The sequence below is a fragment of the Diceros bicornis genome, chromosome 32, assembly GCF_020826845.1.
Source record: "Diceros bicornis minor isolate mBicDic1 chromosome 32, mDicBic1.mat.cur, whole genome shotgun sequence".
Lineage (NCBI taxonomy): Eukaryota > Metazoa > Chordata > Mammalia > Perissodactyla > Rhinocerotidae > Diceros > Diceros bicornis.
Window position 1 is genome coordinate 21187385 of NC_080771.1, and position 20949 is coordinate 21208333.

At 44.0% G+C, this 20949-nt stretch overlaps 2 protein-coding genes across 3 annotated transcripts in view; one reads left to right on the forward strand and one right to left on the reverse strand.

The window, feature by feature from the left end:
* Positions 1-882: 882 nt before the first annotated feature.
* Positions 883-11624, reverse strand: NOB1 (NIN1 (RPN12) binding protein 1 homolog). 2 transcript variants are annotated; one of them, XM_058528154.1, is made up of 9 exons: positions 11540-11624; positions 11306-11438; positions 9626-9705; positions 7565-7636; positions 7228-7356; positions 6922-7128; positions 6233-6330; positions 3735-3879; positions 883-1636 (listed from the first exon to the last, which is right to left on the reverse strand). In XM_058528154.1, the coding sequence occupies exons 1-9, from the start codon at positions 11600-11602 to the stop codon at positions 1367-1369; spliced, it is 1197 nt and encodes a 398-aa protein (XP_058384137.1). In that variant the 5' UTR covers positions 11603-11624; the 3' UTR covers positions 883-1366. The 2 variants fall into 2 exon arrangements, with proteins under 2 accessions (XP_058384137.1, XP_058384136.1); XM_058528153.1 differs by having other exon boundaries at positions 9626-9756.
* A 5179-nt stretch (positions 11625-16803) lies between these two features.
* WWP2 (WW domain containing E3 ubiquitin protein ligase 2) overlaps positions 16804-20949 on the forward strand; it is a 131431-nt gene continuing 127285 nt past the window's right edge. Inside the window, exon 1 of the mRNA XM_058528152.1 lies at positions 16804-16864. The gene's annotated coding sequence lies outside the window, so the exon portion shown is untranslated. The remainder of the gene's footprint in view (positions 16865-20949) is intronic.

The following is a 20949-nucleotide window of genomic DNA, read 5'->3' on the forward strand; positions in this document are numbered from 1 at the left end:
GATCCTGGGTGTGCACCAACGCACCGCTTCTTAAGCCATGCTGTGGCAGCGTCCCATATAAAGTAGAGGAAGATGGGCACTGATGTTAGCCCAGGGCCAACCTTCCTCAGCAAAAAGAGGAGGACTGGCATCAGACGTTAGCTCAGGGCTAATCTTCCTCACTAAATAAATAAATACACAAAAAAATCAGATAGGAAAAATCTTATATTGAATTTAAACCAAAAACAATTAACTTGAACTGTATATCAAATGGATAACGTAACCATGCAGGAAAAAAACTAATTTAAGGAACTTTCGAAGACAGCACTCTGTGTATATACTATTGATATAAAGAACTTGGAAGAAATTTTGTACTCAGCAGCTTTGTCCACCAAGTAAACAAAGTTACCATCACTCAGTTTTATGCAGGGAGGACCTAACGATCACTGAGGCAGCACTCCTGCCCAAAGTGTGTAAAACCTCAAACTAGTCATGAGGAAAGAATCCGTTAAACCCAAATGGAGGGACATTCTAAAAACCTGGCTTGTACTATTAAAAAATGTCAACTTCACAAAACACAAAGGCTAAGAAACTGTTCAGAATTGGGGGGGGAATGCTAGTGACGAACAGTACTGGGACAATTTGGTGAAATCTGAATTGTCAGATAATAGTCATGTATCAATAATAAATTTCCTAAATTTGACCACTGGACTGTGATTATGTGAAAGAACATCCTATTCCTAGGAGATACTTTGTGTACCTGTGTAGAAAGAGAAAAAGCAAATGAATGAGATGTTAACAATGGGTGAATTTAGGTAAAAGGCTGTATGGGAGTTCACTATATTGAACTTTACAGGATGAGTGAAACATTTCAAAATAAGTAAAAAAAAAATAAAGAGAAAATGGTAGTTCTTAGTTTTATTATAACAAATTTTGTATATTTTCTTGCAAAAAGATAAATCTAAATGCCTGACCCTTGGGAGTACACCTCAAGTATAAAGGTGTATTTAAATTACCTAAGAAGCAAAAATTTGGTCTATAATGGAAATGCACAGAAGCTTGCAACCACATTTAATAGAAAAATATCATCATTTGGAAGTCTTTAAAGGTTGAAGATTTGTTCCAGGGCACTGTTCTTTCTGTTTTCATCAAATTCCCCTCAACGTGGCAGGAACCCTGGCTCCCTGGATGCTCACCGGCCAAGGGATGGCTGAATTCCACCACAAACCCAACCCAACACACCACGGTGAGTTGTGAAGCAGCACTGCGTAAGCTGGGCCTATTCTTTCCATCCAGATGGCTCTGGAGCTGGCACAGCTGGGGAAACGAGACACCAGAACTCCTTGGCAGCTGCAGCAGCAATCCAGTTTGCCTGTGGAGCTTGATTTCACCTTTTCTTCACAAACTTCTTTCTGGAAGCATTGGGATTTAACCGTCTCCTCCCGGCTCCCAAGGTGTTGTCTCGGACCTGCAGGGTAGCTGACCGGCTGGAGATGTCGTTCTCTGCAAAGGGAGACACCCCAGCTATGTAGTCAGGGGCAAATACATCGGTTTTCTGCCTGGCCTTTCGGGACAGTCGCAGCTGAGGGAAGCGCTGGTCCTCAGTCAGATGGGGGTTGATGGCATATTTGCCTCCTTTGGGAGTGGGAAGCGAATACTGCAAATAAGACGGGAAAGGCCATTAGAAGGACGGGGACCCATATCCATGCACTCAGATCCTGTAAGGTAAAGCTTACCTGACAGCTCTGGATGACGACATCAATGGAGTCTATCACTCACTGCCAATTATGTGCTAAGTCATGACATTCAGCTTCCCACTTGATCCTCACCTCAACTCACAGACGGAAAACCCAACACGGTATTTTGACTACATACCCTCAGCTAAAGACAGAAGGAATTATATATAAACACAGAACTCTAGTAAGCAGGTACCATTTTCACAATGGTTTAGGTTACCAATTCTGAAACAACAATATACATTCTAGGGTTGAGCAAATAAACCAACAATTATGGAAAACGGTGTTAATAAGGGTGTTACGAACATGATGAGGAGGGAGGGCTAGAAGGAACTCTGTAGTGTTGAGCTGAAATTGAAGTTATAAATTCAATTTTTAATACAGACACCGAAATACAAAATACTGACGTGTGCATTTATACACACAAACATATGATAGTAATGGGATCACAGCTTACAGACTAAAACAAAGGTCCATGAGACCACACTCATATAAATAAATAAATGGGATAAAGGGGGAAAGTTCCTCTTTACAGCTGAATGCCAAGTAATAAATACAGAAGGAATGATGGAAGTGGACAATCACCATTTGGCAACCATCACTGTAAAAACTGAGTCACGCAACTTTAATTAGTGAGTTAAAGTTTGATATATTTACACAGTATCAGAGCATCTTTCCACAAATTACTTATTAATTACAAATAAAACTTTATAGAAAATTTGTGGCAAAGTTTGAATATGGTCCATAGATTAGACAGTAGTTTGCAGTAATGTTAACCTCTTGGTTTCGCTAATTATATTGTGGTTACATAAGAAACCGCCTTAATCAAGTGATCAAAGTTACTATCACCAGTAAATTGGACAACTAGTTATCATTTACCTTGACAAGGGGCACTGAGAAGGACAAGCATCACTTCTGGATGTTGCTGCCAAAAAGGCACAGCTTGAATCTAACCACGAGGAAATACCAGACAAACCCACAGTAAGGGACATTCTACAAAGTACCTGGCTGTACTCTTCAAAATGTCAAGGTCATGAAAGACGAAAGACGTGAGAAACTACTTCAGTGTAAAAGAGACTAAGGAGACATGACAATTAAACACACTGTGTCATCCTAGATTGGATTCTGGACCAAGAAACCCCCTTCTTTTGCCATAAAGGATATTTGTGGCAAAGTCTGAATACAGTCTGTAGGTTAGATAGTAGTACTGTAGCAATATCACCTTCTTGATATTGATAATTACATCGTGGTTACATGAGACAAAGTCCTTGTTTCAGGAAATACATACTAAAGTACTATGGGCAAAAGGGAATCATGTACAATTTACTGTCAGATGGTTTAGGGGAAAAAAATATATATATAAAATGATAAAGCAAATGTAATAAAAGATTAAACTGGGAAATCTAAGTAAAGGGTAAACAGTAAATATTTGTACCAATTTTTACAACTTTCCTATAACTCTAAAATTATTTCAAAATAGAAAGTTAAACAAAATTCTTCTCGTGCATTTGCAGCACTCACCACACAAGGAGAACTCAGTGCCAGGTCTGCTACACTCTCATACTCACTTGTCTCCCAACCTTCTCGTCGATTCCTTGAAGCAAATCCAGCCCAAGTCCCCCTGTTGTGCTGAGCATTTACATACCCTTTCCCCTCTGGTTCGAGAAGCTTCTGGAAATTCTGCCCATCCTCAAACTCCGGTACAAATCTAACCTCCACCATGTTGCAAATGATCTTCCTCTTTCTGACCCCACAGGCATTTGGCCCTTATTGTTTGCTGCCTGGAATTACTTGTTATTTCTCATTAGACTGCAAACTCCTCAAAAACCTCATGTGGAGGCTGTGTCGTGTACTTTCCCCCCATCTGTCTTGGCACCTGGATTAAAGCTTTCTATAACTATCTTGTAGAAACCACGAGGTTTTTGTGTCCTCTCTGTTCGTTTCAATCCTGGTGCTAAGAGGTCTGACTTTCCCAACCTTTGGCCCTGCTATTAGGGGGGTGGGACACACACCACTCACCCGGAGGCCCCGAGGATTCAGCACCTTAGGGTTGCGGGAGAAGTGCATATGCAGGGTTCCGTTGTCGCTGATGGTCACAGACACCTTCTTCAGGGTTTTGTTTCCACAGTGTGAACAGAACACCCGGCTCATGTCAGACGTCGTCCTGGAGACACAAAAGGAGACACACGGCACTGGAGCCACGGGCGGCAAACCCCATCCCCGGAGCACAAGGTGAGTCACGGGCCTCAGAGGAGGTAACGACAATAAATGGGGAATGGCTGAACCACACTGTACACGTCACAGACCAAGGCCACCTGGCCTCATGCTGACATCGTCAGCAAGAGGGAAAAGGCAAATGATACAAGTAGCCAGTAAGTAAGTATGAAAATTGAGCAGAATGTCGTTACAATAATAATGAATTCTTTCCGAACTTTGTCAGGCAATATTCTACAAGTTTAACATCAAAACAATCCTACAAGGCTGTATATCTTCACTTTACAGGTGAGGAAACTGAGGCAAGGTAATGTAGCTTGCCCAAGGTCCCAGAACTGGTAAGTGGCAGATATAAACCCAAGGAATCTGGCTCCAGAATCAATGCTCTGAACATTACCAAACTTTCTCAAGAGGCATAATATTATTAAGTACTTTGTCCCCAAATGTCAGCTTGGGCATTAAGCCAGGAGGTAGCTCTGCAGGTACCAAGAATTTATTAATGAATTATACAGAAACACTGTAACAGCTGCTCTGGTTGAATGGATGTGGGTGTGGAAGGCAGACCCCAAGGCCTTGCCTCTCTCCTATCCGCTCAAGCCCCAATGGCAGATCATGGTGTCCGTCCTTGAGGAATGTTCCCTCAATGCCCAGTGGTCAGGAGCTATGTGCAACTGCTAGAGAAGCCAAGTCCTTCACCTGCAAGTCTCCCAGAGTGAACGAGGCACCTCTCAACAGGTGCTGCGAACTAATTATCCTGTACAAGAAACTGTCCAGTCATTGGGGCTACTCTCCCCCATTTCCAAGCGTATCTAAGAATAAGTGTTAATTTAGGGAACTTAGGGCTTTTGTAATAAAGGACAATGGCAGAAATGAAATTTCATGAATCAAGGTGCTTTACTGTCATGAGCCTGGTACATTTATGCACTAAAGATTCAGAAGAAGGCAGACGCAGCGTTGAGGAATCACGGGCAGGCCTGCAGGGGATGGCAGGGCAGGGCCCCTAAGCGATGAGTGACTGGCTGTTTTTAAGCCAATAGGGGAACAAGGCTCCAACCAGGCAATTCCACCCTCAGTGGAACAGCACCGGGGGCCCAGCGAGAGACACCCTGCTGCTTCAGAAAACTTCCACACAGGCCTCCACAAGAAGGGCTCCAGCAGAGGATCCACACGACGGCCACCGAATCTACGGGATGGCCGGAAGCCGCGGCGGTGTAGGTTTCCAGGGTCACGCACCAACAGCAGGGCTGTAGCACAGTTTCTTTCACTTCAATCGGCTCTCTGGGGTCCTGGGGCCTCGCCATAGAACACCAGCCCCCACAAGAAAAACCAATTCAAGAATCGAAAAGAGATGGAGAGAAGGGCAAGGGTGACGAACTAACAGTTCACCTGAACGAAGCACTTCCCATGTGCCAGCTACCACACTCTTATGTGATTATCTCCTTAGTTCCTCACAACAATCTTTTCAATTTTATGTAAGAAGACTCTGAAGCACAGAGGAGTTAACAACTTTTGGAAAGTCACACAACTATTAGGAGACGGAATCTGGATTTGAACCCATGTAGTCCAGATCCAGTCTACTTTTTTTTTTTTTAATTTAATTAATTAATTAATTTTTCTCCCCAAGCCCCAGTAGATAGTTGTATGTCATAGTTGCACATCCTTCCAGTTGCTGTATGTGGGACGCGGCCTCAGCACGGCTGGAGAAGCAGTGTGTCGGTGCGCGCCCGGGATCCGAACCTGGGCTGCCAGCAGCGGAGTGCGCGCACTTAACCGCTAAGCCATGGGGCCGGCCCAAGAGTCTATTTTTTTTTAAATAGAAAATTTCAAACATAAAGTAGACCAAAGAGCACAATGAACTGCCAGAGACCCATCACCCAGCTTCAACAACTATCAATTTGTGGCCATCTTGCTTCATCACCCCTACCCCACCCACTCCTTCCACTTTGTGTATTACTTCAAAGCAAACCCCAGACATCATTCCATCCATAAACATTTTAGTACTTATTGCTAAATGATGAGGGCTCTTTGCTCCAGAACCCACACCCTTAATCTTATGCCACTAAGATAAGGACTAAAAACATCCTCCCTGCATTTGTCAGGTGGGATGTCACTAGCCATCTCTGTCCAGGGGTTTCAGTGCCCTGGTTGGGGCAGAACCCAACCCACCTAGGAACGACGAGGTGCAGGTGGGGGGAGTACCTGTATACAATGCAAGGTTTTCCTTCAAGAAGTTTATAGAAGGGCTAGGAAGAGAGGAGAGTGTTCAACAGAGGGGCACTGGGTCCTGGTTACTGGCTACGTACTTGAAACAGCCGTGGCAGCGTAAGATATAGCTACGGGCCTCCCGGATCAGCATGCCGTTCACCGCCAGAACGTGCAGCCCCATCTGAAGCAGGACATTCTGCAACCAACAAGTTAAAGCGGAACTGAACCAGAGCAAAACCAAATTTTCCTTTAACATTTGTATAATTACATATAAAAGAACTTCACAGAACCTGGTTTGGCTCATAAAGGGCTTTTGCTAAGGAAAAGCAAGCTTACGATGCCTCTTAAGACATGTAGACTCTGGAGGAGGACCCAGATTTCTCTTATCCCCAGTGCTGCGGTCCGTGCTCCTCATTTTGCCAAGGCCCCCCAGAGACTTATATTTTGTCAGAGCAAATATACTCAGTCCTGGGCTGGAAACCTTCTCTACTTTCTCCAAGTACTTAACTGAGCACACAACATTATACACACTGAAAGAAAAGCATTAACAGACCAAGAATATTAAATATTAAAAATCTAACATACTATATAAATCTTGTCAGTGTATTATGATTCGCTAGCCTCCAAGCCAAACTGAAAACCGCCAAACAGCACAGGTAAAGTTTCTAGAATCAGGAAAAGCAGCATCACACAACAGCTCTGTACATACCCCTGAACCTCCGAGAGACCGCTGCCCACAACAGGTATGACACAAAGTCCAGGGCTAGCGGATGCCCATTCCACTCACCTGCATGGCGAAGTCCGTAGTCACACAGCCAACCTGCACATCCTTCGGGACGGCGCACTGCTCCATCTCCCGCTGGATCTGCTTGATGTTGCTGGGGGTTATCCACCCACCCCCATCGTCATCACTATCTTGTTCTTTCCTTTCTTCAAATCCATTCTCTTCCTTCTCCCCCTCCTCCTCACTTGCAACCTCCTCGCTTTCATCAATCTGAAACATTAACAGAATTTACAGGCTCCCAGCCCACAGGAGCAGCAAGGAGAAGCTACAGGGTTGTCATCAGGAGGAGATCACAAATCAGGGCCTCACCAGCAGCTCCTGCAGCTCACGATCAATATTGGGCAAAGGGTTTTTCCAGAACATGAAGGAACTGAATTCTAGGTCCTCAGGCGCACCGGCTGGGTGTGCATGCTCTACTGTTTCTCGTAGGGGTTTAGGCTGAGGTTAAAAGAACAATAATTTTAAAACCTGAAAACTGAGAGGGTTATAGATGAAGTGATTTATGACATACAAGTCAGATCAGACAGGGCTGGAGAAACTGTGACATTAGTCTAGGTAAATCTAGTTTGCTGTAAACAGACAATTTGTGGAGATATGACATGAAGCCGAAAAGAGCATGAAGAGCATAGCTCGTCTAAGAAATTACCTTTGAGGGCAGATGGAAACCAGAAATGTGTAGAGGAGTTTCTGGGTGCTGATTCGATGAACTCACTTTAATCTTTAAAAATAAAGAAAAGAAAAGAAAAAAGTGACAGCCCTAAGCAAAGAAATATAGTTTGAAAATTCAACATGGAAGAATAATTAAAAAAAAAAAAAGAAAACAAAATATTTCCCCCCTAGTTACTGAAATAAAAGATATTCAATGTCTTAATAAAATTGGAAAACATAAAAATACATATAAAGAATTATTCAGTGATTCCATTACCACCAAATAACCACTTTGGGACATTTCTTTTTGTCCTCATACATAAAGCTGTAATGAACACCACTATCTGTAAAACTTGGAAGCATCTTTGATTATATCCTTAGGATAAATGCCTAAGAGCAGAATTGCTGGGTCAAATATATTATGCTGTTTTAAAGCTTCTGATAGAAAATATCTAACTCCTGCCCAAAGGCTGTAAGAAAGGGCAATCTTTAGGAATCACAAATTGATGGATCCCAAGTGGAAACTCAGCTACCAGTCACAGAGTCAGAGTTTACACAAAACTATGCCCTTCATCCCTATCCTCCCAAAACAGTCTGGTGACATGCAAAAGTCTGTATTTAGGCATCACTTTTTTACTTTTTGGATTGGAGGACTCTATACCTGGTTGAAAACAAGTGAGGGCAGTTCTAACTAGTATAGGAATGTGAGTCCACCAAAGTTTTGATGACTTTAGGCAGAGAATATCAAGCAATTCTCTGTCAACACTGTTTGAAATAAATTATTATAAAAGTTAATTATTTGGATTCCAAAATCCTCTGGCCTGGAAATTTGGGCCCAGACACAAATCCACTGGTCTCTTCAACCTAGTTAAGGAGGGTCAGTCCCTAAAAGTGCAACAGGAACCCAGAATTTTGATGGTAGCAAAGGTTAAGAAAAAACCCAGAGGGGCCGGCCCAGTGGCACAAGCGGTTAAGTGCGTGCGCTCCACTGTGGCGGCCCGGGGTTCACGGGTTCGAAACCCTGGGCACGCACCTACGCACCGCTTGTCAAGCCATGCTGTGGTGGCGTCCCATAAAAAGTGGAGGAAGATGGGCATGGATGTTAGCCCAGGGCCAGTCTTCCTCAGCAAAAAGAGGCAGATTGGCAGATGTTAGCTCAGGGCCGATCTTCCTCACAGAAAAAAACAAAAAAACCCAGCAAGTACTTAGCATTCCTTCTTGCTTGCTTCTGGAAAGAATTCTTTCTATTTAAAAAAAAATAATGAGAATATAGTTGCTTTTTACTCTCTTTATGCATTTTTAAAATTTAACCAACTCTTCCCAAGAACCTATAGATTAAAAGAGACTGAGACACATTCGCTAATTGCAACGTATGAACCTTATTTGGAACCTGATCCAAACAAATAAACTATTAAAAAATTTATAAAATAAATGGAAAATGTGAACATTAACTGCATATTTGATGATACTAGAGAATTACTATTAATTTTGTATAGGTGTAATGATGCTTTTGTGGTTATTTTTATTTTTTTGGTGAGGAAGATTAGCCCTGAGCTAACATCTGTTGCCAATCCTCCTCTTTTTGCTGAGGAAGATCGGCCCTGGACTAACATCTGTGCCCATCTTCCTCTACTTTATATGGGACACCGCCACCGCCACGGCATGGCTTGACAAGCAGTGGTGCGTCAGTCCGCGCCGGGATCCGAACCTGCAAACCCTGGGCCGCCGAAGCGGAGTGCACAAGCTTAACCGTTATGCCACCAGGCCGGCCCTTGTGGTTATTTTTTAAAAGAGACACACCTTATCTTTATCTTTAGAGACACACCAAGAAATATCTATCAGTGAAATACGATGTCTGAGTTCAAAATACTCAGGGCTGGGGGTCAGTAGAGATGAAAACAGATAGATCATGACCTGATTACTGTGGAGACAGAAGGATGGGGACACCGGGTCCATGCTACTATTCCCTCTACTTTTGTATATCTGATAGTTGCCATAATAAAAAAGCTAAAACTTAAAACAAAAAGTTAAAATAAAACTAACAATCCTCCTGATTTACCTTTTCTGGTTCTTGTTTTAGGTGAGACACTCCAACAAACTCTGCTTCCAACTGGTAGGTAAGTGCCAGCACTTGGATATCTGTGGCAGAGAGGCTGGGATAGTCTCCAGTCTTCTTAGAAAACTCAGTAACTGTAAACACGAGATTCCCAACCTCAGTTAGAGGCAAAAAGCCATATAACCTTGGATAATCATCATGGAAGTAGGATAAGAACTTAAGATCAATTGCCCAAGAAAAACCTCTTAACACTTTCATCCACTTCCTAATCTTTTTCTACTCAGAGTTGAGACATTTGTATTCTCTATCATCAAGATTCATGCCAGTTAGGTTTACTGTGACATCCTTATCAAGTGCAGATCAAGGAACAGGAGAACAAAGTTAACAGAAGGTCATCACAGAAAGCATAATACTTTCAAATGAGTAGAGTTCCTTATCTAGGCTTTGGGATTATATTAGAATAAAAGGTCTCTTCTCTCCTAGCTCTAAAATTCTTTGATTCTAAGTAACAATTCAGATTAATAGAATGGATGATCAGATTCCAAAATGGGATGGAAAGTTAATTCAACCTATAACTGTTGTAGTCTACGATGAAATAAAAATATTGGGTTGCTTGGTGACAAATATCAGACAGCTTTTGTGCATAAAAAAACAAAAAAAACCCCACCCATGTTCCTGGTTAACACACAGTAAATGCCAGCTGTCATTACTGTTATTCTCCTGAGACACCAAAAATAGACCCGTACAATAAGATTTTCTGACACATTAACAGAAATGAAAGATGTTGTCTTCTACACTGGCACAAGGAACCAATGTAAGCAATGTATATTGCTCACATTTCCTAAAAGGCAGATATTAATTAACACCAGCTAAAATTTATTAGGCACTTACTATGTACCAGGCATTGGGTTAAAAGCTTTTCATTTCATCCATCAGCCAAATCCTATGAAGTAAATACTATTAGTATTTCCTCAGAAAGACTGCATAACTTGTCAAAGATCACACAGCTGGTAAGTTGGTGGAGAAAGCTACAGAAGTCACAAACTACTAACAATAGGTGACAATATATCCATTATCAGCCTCTAAACCCTAAAACACTTCCAACAACCTAGGACCTTCCCTGGACATCACCTCCTTGATCCCTAACGAGAGAACAAGGCTGACTCCTAAGCCAAGTGATAAACTGTTTAGCTTTCTTTCAGGACTAAAGCCTAAGAGTCATCCCTTTTTCTGACTTGAGGCTGGCCTCCATATCCAAAACAGTCATCACTCTGATCTACTGAAAAGAAATGGGCCAGAGTAAGATATCTAGGTTCTTCTATTTTTAATCCAAACAAATTTATTGAATGCTTACAAAGCGCTAGACACTACGCTGAGTGACACATTCCCCACCTAATGCTCCCAGCAACCTCTGAGGTAGGTGCTATTATTATTCCCATTTTACAGATGAGGCAACCGAGGCCTAGAGAGTCTGCGTGATCTACCCACGGGTACACAGCTAGTAACTGGCATGGCCTGGCTGACTCCTTTCCCAGGAAGCCTCTCTCCCACCACGATCTCCTAGAACGTGCTGTTTCTAAGTCCACTGCTGATCAAGTAGCCAGACCCCAACCCGCACCCGAGCCGTTCCATGTGCACCCTGGGACCCAGCTTTCCCATCAACACAGCGGCAGAAGCACTCACCCAGCCGCACGTACTCCGGGCAGGGCTCTTTGAAACGCAGCTCGTAGGGCAGGACAGCAAGCCGCCTGCGCGTGGCCTTATCCCGAATCTCGCTGACCACATCCCGGATGGTGTAGATGTTCTTCCCGATGTCCTGCAGAGACCAGAGGTCCAGCTCACACCCGACCGATTTCCCGCGCTCCTGCAGGGGCCGCCAGCCCAGACCCCGCTCCTCTCCACCGGAGCTCCCTGTACCTGTAGAGCCGCGTCCCGCAGGAAGGCCCCGGCATCCGCCACAACGTGCTCCACCGGCGCCATCTTGGCCGAACGAGCCCGGACCGCGCATGCGCAGGGAGCTTGCGCCGACCCCGGCACCCCAATCCCGGCCTCTGGGAATCAGGAAGAGAAGCTGCGACTTAGCGGCGCCTCCTGGCGGCCGCGCCGGCATCTCCCGCCTGAGGGCTACCCGCGCGCATGCGCGACGTCACCGGCTCCCCAGCCGTAGAGACGTAGGCGGCGTCAAACCTTGGCGGACACGTGAGGAAACAGGCTTCAGCGTCCGCTCCTTAGCGCCTTCTTTACTTTTAGATGTGAAACTTGTATCTATTGTCAGTGTTAAAAGTCAATTAAACAGATAACCTAATTTAATGATCACATCCAGCTTATGAGATAGGTGCTATTTTACAGGCAAAGGATAGCTACTCAAGAAGCTAGGTCCTGCTAAGGTGGCTGGCTAGTAAGTGATTGTAACAAGAGCCTCTTGCTTCTTTATTATGCTATACCGACCGTTGCTTACGTACACCCACTTCATTTTGAGTAACTTGGGGCCAGGGTCTATGGCTTATGTACCTTGATATCCTTCTCCCCCCTCCCCTAAGCTAGGCACATAATTTGCTAGCAAATAATTCCTTGCTGAATCGAACCGAAGGGGTTTCAGATGACTTCTAAATTCTTCAAATCTGAGCTTCCATAATTATGAGATCTGGCCTATTACAAATTCATGCTTGCGATTTTGGCTGAATGCTGACATGAGTTTTCATTCATTCGTCTTCAGCGATGTTGAATTATTCCGAACCACTGTCAAGTCTTCACTCCAACATTATCCCTCGATTGTAATTTATCCATCCTACCTCCAAAAATCCTTCAGTGCCCTAAGGGTCTCCTTCAGCAGTTGCCCAAATCCCTTTTCTTTCCCCAAACATCTGTCTCAACTTTTCTTACCCTTCAGGTCAGTCTCTTCAGCCTCCAGAGTCAATGGTTCCTGCCCCACCTGCCCTGCCTGAAGTAGCAGGGGTGAAGGCTGCTTCTAATTTTCTAGTTCATCATACCAATTTTTTTGTTTTTATTTCTCAGCTTTCTCAGTTTCTCTGCAGAATTTGACATTGCTGACTATCTCTCCTTTCTGGACTGTCTCTCCTTGCCTGACTTTGGTGATACTTCATGATTCTGGTTTCCCTGCCTCTCTGATGGCTTCTCACTCTCCTTCACTGGACTCTTCTGCCTTGTACACAAGACACCCTCTGCAGATCCGTCTTGGTCCCTTTGTCTAAGTTCTTTCCTTCAGCAATACTGTCTATTCTCAAGGCTTCAATTGTCACATTATAGGAATGCCTCCCAAACCTGAATGCCCCGTTTATTTTCCAGCCTATCCTGGAAACATCCATCTTTAAACTTTTGGGATCTTCACTCAGGAGGAAGGTTAAAACGGAGGTAATTATCTCTCCCGCCCCTGCTTAAACTTTCTTCACTCGTTAGAGTGCCTATTTTTACTAATGGCATTACCACTAACAAAGGCATTCAAGGTAAGAATCTCTGAGTCATCATCATTTCCACCCTTACTCTCAACCCATATTCCTCTTGATGCTACTTCTGAAATGTTTGGGGTGCCTGGGTCCCCTCTACCTTCATTCCCTTTACTCTAATCAAGTTTTTATCTCATGCCTAGAAAGGGTAATCCACTCCACACTAGTATTCCAATTTCTTTTTCTTCAGCTGATTTGCCCTTGTTGCCTAAAAAGGGAAGGAGGATGGAGGAACTGGACTCCATAATAAAAGAGGTTTATTGAAGTTGGCGGCAATAATTCACTAAACCTTAAGATGAAGAAGAATGATTTAGATCAGTGGTTCTCAAACTTGAGTGTGCATCCAGGCACACTGGATTCTGGATTTTGATCCAGAATCACCTGGAGAGCTTGCAAAAACAGATTGCTGGGCCTCATCCTCAGTTTCTGATTTGTAGGTCTGGGCAGGGCCTGAGAATTTGCTTTTTTAATAACTTCCAGGTGATGCTGATGGTGCTGACCTGGAGCACACACTGGAGAACCACTGATTTAGGGGGCAATAGTCGGGAAAAGAAAGATTAGATTTTGAGCCATTCATTATCTAGTAAACACTAAGAATTCTTACTACTATAAAAGGTTTCTTGACACATTGTAGCTTTTGGCATTTTTTATAGTATTTTAATCCCTTTTCTCTTCCCCTGTAACATTAGTCTCCAAGCCCCCTAAAGCCTTAGGACTCTCATTTATTCAACAAATAGGTATTGAGAGCTAAGTTAAACCACCAGGGGTTGGGTGATATAATAGCTATGAACAAAATGATATTTTGCATAGCGTCTAGGGGCATCTTCAGACTTTATGACTTTGGAGCTAGAACTTGAAGGACAAGTAGGGCAAAGGCATCGAGGTGTGCAAGTCCAAGGGGTGTTCAGGAAATTGAGGGTGGTGCCTGTGGTAACACAGGGTGTCTGGGGACAGGGTCTCTCAGAGGCAAAGTGAGCCCTGACACACTTCAGTTTTTTGAAGCCCATGTTTTTTTAAAAGTCATAAAAATCTAAAACATTATTATGAAACTTGTGCTCACTGTAAACAGCTTACATTAACAAATTAACACTTTCAAACACATTTTTGAAAGTAGGAGGACTCAATGGATAACTCATTTGGAGATAATGTGAATTTTTCCGTGTGAGGCCCTTTAGGAAAGAGCAGGGTCTTGCTTGTGTGCCAGTAAAGATCTGCGTTTATTTCCAGGACTGGAAAATGTAGAGGCTACAGAATTCTATGCTTAGCAGTGGGCTCGGGGAGAGAAAAACTTGACGCAGAAAAAACACTATGTGAAGTCAATATCCCTAGAATTCTTCTGGACTTTCCTGGGAGAGTCCTGGACTTTCTTGTCTCTTCCTTTGCCCTTGTTTTTTCCTCTGCCTGAAAATTCTGCCAGCCAATCACTGCTTAGTCTCCAAGCAGCAGCTCCTGATCACCCAGATCAGATTTTTCCCCAAGGACCGATCTGAACTCTTCTTTCTCACCACACTTAAGACATTTCAGTTCTGTCAATGAGCAGTTGTTATTTCTGCTTTGTGTTGTTAATTGTGTGTCTTACTTCTTTAAGTAGGTCGGAGGTCTGGGACTGTGTTTTAGGGGTCTTTTTACTTAAATGAACATTTCAATTGACTTTTTAACTTTTGGGGGGCACTTTTATGATGACATAGTTCAGATTTTTTATGTGTCTTTTAAAAAAATCTCCTATATTATAGGACCTACAGCAATGAGTTCAGTGTTCAATAAATGTTGATGAAATCTAGTCACTTACCAAATTATTTAAAGAGGCTCCTCTAGGCCAGGCATTACTTTAGGAGTTGGGACATAGCTCCTGTCTTCATAATTCTTGTAGTGGGAAATGGATATTGTATATATATTACATATTATATATACATATATTTATACAAAACTCAGATAGTGATAAGTATAGAGGAAATACAGAGGAAAAAATAAGGGGGCTGGTAGGAGGGGAAGAGCTCAGTTGCAGTTTAAATGTGTGATTAGGAAAGGCTTCACTGAGACAGTTGAGCAAACATCTGAAAGAGATCAAGGGTGAGCCTTCTGACTACCTGGGGAAAGAACTTTCCAGGCAGAGGGAAAAGCAAGTCCAAAGGCCCTGAGGCCATGGTGGCTGAAGCAGAATATTGGGGAGAAGAGTGCTGTGAGATGAGATGAGAGAAAGGAGAGGTGTAGAAAGGAGAGGCATGGCTTTAGAGGTCACAGAATATACTTTAGTTTTTAAGTCTTTAATGCACAGTTCCAGCATGCTTGCCTAGTCCCTTCTTCCTTTTGAAAAACACCTACTCAAATGCCACCAAATCAAAGAGGTCTCCCCTAATTCCTTTAGAATAGAATTAGTAAAACTCCCATCAATGGAACTAGAGAAGTTTTAGTAGTTTTATAGATGAGACTAATGTAGGGTTTAAAGTATTAAGAGAGGGCTATGTCTCCTTGAAAGGCCATCTCCTGGATTTGGAATGGGAATAGGAAAAGTAGAGACTAAGTGCTCAACCAATTTAATTTGTATGCATGACAGGATCCATATAAACTTGAAGACTCAAAAATGACGGAATAATTAATACATAGAGTGCTTAAGGCTAATTAGGTGATTAGTATTAATTTTAGTTAATGGTAATTAAAAGTGAAAAATTGAGCCCTCATTCAACTTGTCAAAGCTGAAGGTCGAGACCATCAGTAAAGAAGGTTGATTTTAAATGTTTTTTATTTCTTTTTTTTTTTTTTTGTGAGGAAGATCAGCCCTGCGCTAACATCTGCCAATCCTCCTCCTTTTTTTTTTTTGTGCTGAGGAAGACCGGCCCTGCGCTAACATCCACGCCCATCTTCCTCCACTTTATGTGGGATGCTGCCACAGCATGGCTTGCCAAGCCGTGCATCATGCACGCCCAGGAGCTGAACCCCGGGAACCCCGGGCTGCTGCAGCAGAGCGCACACTTAACAGCTTGTGCCACTGGGCCAGCCCCTAAATGTTTTTTCTAATTCATAAAGTTCTATCTATTCTGTAAACTAAGGGAATGGGGGTTAGCTTGGTGTGGTGGGGTATTTTATAGACCCAAGCAGGGGTTTTGAAGCTTTTCTACCTTTGCTTTATGTCACAAGAACAGACGCTTCACAAAGGCTACTTTTGTGTTTCTAGAGCCTAGAACAGTGCCTGGTGCATAGCAAGCATAGGGTTGCCAGATACATCAAATAAAAATACAAGATGCCCAATTAAATTTGATTTTCAGATAAACAACAAATACTTTCTTGGCATAAATATGCCCCATGCAGTATTTGGCACCTACCTACACACGACATGGTTATTTATCTGAAATTCAAATTTAACTGGGCATCCTGTATTTTATCTGGTAACCCTAAGGAGCTCAATGAATATTTATTGACTTAGTTGATTGCCTGGCCTCTTCTCACCTGTAAAATGGGGCTAATGTTAGACCCGCCTCCGGGGTTGATGGGAGGAGTAAACGAAACTTCGCCTGGCACTCAGGGAGCCCTCAATTTATCTGATAGTTCGGGGACCATCCAGGGAGTGGAAAAGCCCTTCCACTTTTAAAGATGCGAAGGATAAGACAGCATTCTCCCGGCCAAAGGCTCCCGGGCCAGGCCTAGGTTGCCCACACCTGCGGGCCCGGCCAGCCTCTTCCGGGTCAGGTGACCGCGCGCGGTCACGTGACCCGGCCCGAGTGCGGGCGGTGGAAGGCGGAAGTGGGAGAGGAGTGGGGCGCCCCTTCTCTGGCCGCGGCAGGTAGCGAGCGCCGGCGCGGGGGCGCGGAAGGCCGGCGGGCAGGGGGCGCGGGTCTGACCAGCGGCGGCGGGAGGCGCGGGGTGTGCCGGGGGCGGCGCGGCCCGGGCGCCGGGGGGCGGTGGCTTCCTGTGGGAGGGGCCTGGCGCGGCGGTTCCGGCCTCTGAGGAGGGGTGTCCCGGCTCCCGCCCGAGCAGGGTGGGCGCGCCGCGGGCCGTGCGCGGGGGCTGCTCCGGGGTGGGCGCGGTGGCCGCGGTAGGTGCGGCGGCCAGCGAGTCCTTCCGGAAGGGGAAAGGAGCTTGGGTGCCAGGGATGGAGAGGAGTGACCTTTGTGGAGGGATCGGGACAGGAGGAACGGGCGACGTGGGACTGAGTTGGCAGGGGCGCCTGAGAATGGGCGTATGACATGGAGGGAAAGGAGAAATCAGGAAGAAGCAGCTGACTGAACCCCAGCAGAGAGTCTCTTCCTTCCCTCCTCTTTGGAAATGGTTGTTACCCGAGACCTTGATTTCGGTCCCATTCAGTTTTTAAACTTCTAGAGGGATCACAGAATCTTGGTCATCTTGCGTTCGTCACACCCACTTGGATAAGGTTTCCAATTCTTGGGAACCTAGCCCTTCAAATCATCTTTCTTTGAGATTTTCCCAGATCAGATCAGCTTCGAGGCTTAAAAAAACAGTGTGGGCGCTTTGCTCTGGCCATAAAATGGCTTTTAGCCTAAACTGTTGGCCACGACCTGGCGCCCGGCATTACCTCAGCAACATAGCCGCTGCAGAAATCTTGGACAGAGCGTCTACCTTTACAGCTTTATGGCTTTTCCTCTTCACTTTAAATTATTCAGCTCTCCTTACCATGTGACTGCTTGACAAACTGTAACTAGGTGGGGTGCCTGAGAGATCTGTGTTGTGTTCCTTAGAACCGTGACCTGGATCATGATTTTGAGATTAAATACCTGTGTTAAAGCCGTTCATCCTTTTTTTCTTCATGTTAACCAAAATTTGCCAAAGTGAAATGAATTTCATAGATGCGGTGTAACTGGAGTGACTGTTTGAACTGGACATTCATGGGAGCCAGAGTCATTTTGGGTTACAAGTAGGAAAAAAAGGGCTTTGCTAATGTAGAGTATTATGAGTTAAAGTTTTTGGGCTACTTGACGAGCATTTAAACATTAATTTTTGTAGCAGTCCTGTGAGTTAGTTGGGAAAGTGTTATTCCCATTTGATGAACAAACAGACCTAAGAGAGATGACTTGATTTTTTTAACAGTTTATTGCTCTCTCTTGTTTACTGATTTCTTTCTCTCTGCTAGGCTGCACATCCTTCGGGGGCAGGGTTCATATCTTATTTGTCATATTTGGCTACTAGCCTAGTGCCTGGCATGTTATGGGCACTTGGTAAATGTTTGGTGAATAAATGAGTATCTGAAGGTCACATAGCTGTTAAGTGGAGGACAAGGGATTTGAGCCCAAATCCTATCTCTTCTCTTGTCAGACAAGCTTGCCATTTTCTGTGTTATTGTCCATATGAAAACCATAGGTATGGGAAAAAGGCTTGGGTTGGCTTTTCAGTGTCTTTTACTTACAACTCTCCCATTTACAAAGAGTTTATACCCACATCTCATGTAATCGTCACCATGATCCTGTGAAGGTCAGTATTGTCCCTATTCTACACATGAAGAAACTGAGGCTTAGTGAAGTCCTTGCTTTGGATTCCAGAGCTAGTGAATGACTGAGTAGGGACTCGAGCCCAGGCCTTTTATCCCTAGACCCATTCTTTTCCATTTATAGAAGCAATATAAAGTTTTATTTTTAAATATTTTTTCAAGTATAAGAAGTATGACATTTTAAGGAAAAAATAGTATATAGATCACAGCAAGAATAGTGAATGTAAAATGCAATAGAAGTTTAGAAAACTCTGTACTATACCATAGCTGCCTCTTCCTGGGAAAAACGTTCTTTCATTCAATGAATATTTATAAGAGCCTATTCTATGCCAGACATTGTTCCAGAATCACACTGTCCAGTATAGTGGCCACCAGACACATGGGGCTGTTGAGCACTGGAGATAAGCTATGAGTATAAAATATACACCAGACTTTGAAGACTGAGTATGAGGAAAAGATAAAATATCTCATTGATATTTTTATATTATAATAAGTATAATATTAATATAATATCTATGCTATAAATAACATTTTAAGTTAATTAGGTTAAATGCAATATAATTGAAGTTAATTTCACCTGTTTCTTTTTACTTTTTAAAATGTGTTTCCTAGAAAATTAAAAATTATATTGGACAGTGCTGTTCTAAACGCTGGGAATATAGCATACAGGAAAGGCAAAAATCTCTGCCCTTGTGGGTCTTACATTTTAGTGGGAAAAGGCACGGTAAACAAAATAACCAAGTCAATTGCACATTATATTGTAATAAAGGAGGGAAGCGGGATGTGGAGTGTTGGCCAGGGTTGCAATTTTGAATAGGGTCCTTAGAAAAGCCTTCGTGGAGGGGCCGGCCCTGTGGCATAGTGGTTAAGTGCTCGTGCTCCGTTGTTGGCGGCCCGGGTTCGGATCCTGGGCACACACCAATGCACTGCTTGTCAAGCCATGCTGTGGTGGCGTCCCACATAAAGTGGAGGAAGATGGGCACAGATATTAGCACAGGGCCAGTCTTCCTCAGCAAAAAGAGGAGGATTGGCGCAGATGTTAGCTCAGGGCCGATCTTCCTCACACACACACACAAAAAGCCTTCGTGGAAAGGTCATGGAAGTGAGGGAAGGAGCTGTGTGAGGGAAGGAGCTGTGTGGCTGAATGGGGACACAGTGGTCCAGGCACAGGGCACAGCAAGTTAAAAGCCCTAATGAAGAAGCAACCCTGGCAGGTTTGGAACCAGCCAGGGAGGCCAGTGTGGCTGCAGGGGCCTGAGCAAGGGGGGTGTGGAAGGATGAGGTCAGAGAGGTGAGGGGGCTAAGGGGAGAGATGGGCAGGTCGTGGGGGCCTTGCAGGTCATTGTAAGGGTGTTGGTTTTTGCTCAGAGTGAGTTGGGGCCATTGGAGGGTCTTGAGCAGTGGGGTAGACACGAATCCATCCTGCCTTTCCACAGGCTCACTCTGGTTGCCATTGTGGAGAACGAGTCGAGAGGAGCAAGGCTAGAAGCAGGGAGACAAGTTTGGAGGCTATTGCCATGATCCGGGTGAAGGATGGACCAGGTGGTAGTGATGGAGGTGGCAAGGAGCAGTCTGGTGATGGGTATATTTTGAAACCATTGGGTTTGTGGATGTGGATTGTGAGAGGAAGAAAAGAGTCAAGGGCGACTCCACGGTCTTTGGCATGAACAACTAGAAGAATGGAATCGTCATTGGCCGAAATGGGGAAGACCATAGGAGGAATGGGATTGGGGCTCAGTTTTGTTCACGTTGATTGTAAAATCCCTATAGAAATACAACTGAAGGTGTTGTGGGCAGTTCGATAGGGAAGTCTGGAGACAGGCCTGGGCTGGAGATGTGCATGTGGAAGCGGTTACCGTGTGGACAGTATTTAGAGTTGAGACACTGGGTGAAGTCACTTATGGAATAGCATGGGTACATATCCAAGAGGAATGCTTCTTGCCGGAAGTTAAATTTCGAAATAAAATCTCAGTTTGTACTATTATACTAGTAGGTATTTTAAGCATGGTGGAACATTGTAGTATATCTCGGGGAACTTGATTTTCTCTCCCTTTCACTTTTCATTTAAAGACCCTTTTGAAAACCACAAGCTAATGGGTTTCTTTTTTCTTGAGGAGGCTACTCTTCCAAGTGTGCGTCTTTGTAGTGCCGCTGAAATCAATTTGAGTGCCAATTTCTGGAATTAGTCTGGGTTTCTGGGTTGCTAACCAATTTAGAGACCTCCAAGAAGGATGGGAAAGAGACAGCCTGGAAAGATGGGTAATGAGTTTTTAATGTTTAAAATATTGGTTTTCGCTAACGTGTACTGAATGCATGTTGTTTGTCAGACATCCTGCTGTTTTATAGATTTAAAACAAACAGAACCTCACTGAGGTGAAGTGACCTGCATGAGGTCATGTAGCTAAGATGTGGAAGAGCTGGGATTT

Excerpts from the sequence above, each read along its gene's own strand:
- NOB1 (XM_058528153.1), bottom strand. The coding sequence starts at position 11,602 with ATGGCGCCGGTGGAGCACGTTGTGGCGGATGCCGGGGCCTTCCTGCGG. Across the intron at positions 11,439-11,539 it reads TGCGGGACGCGGCTCTACAG|GACATCGGGAAGAACATCTA; the intron begins GTACAGGGAGCT and ends TGGTCTCTGCAG. Across the intron at positions 7,357-7,564 it reads GTTTCCATCTGCCCTCAAAG|CCTAAACCCCTACGAGAAAC; the intron begins GTAATTTCTTAG and ends TTTTAACCTCAG.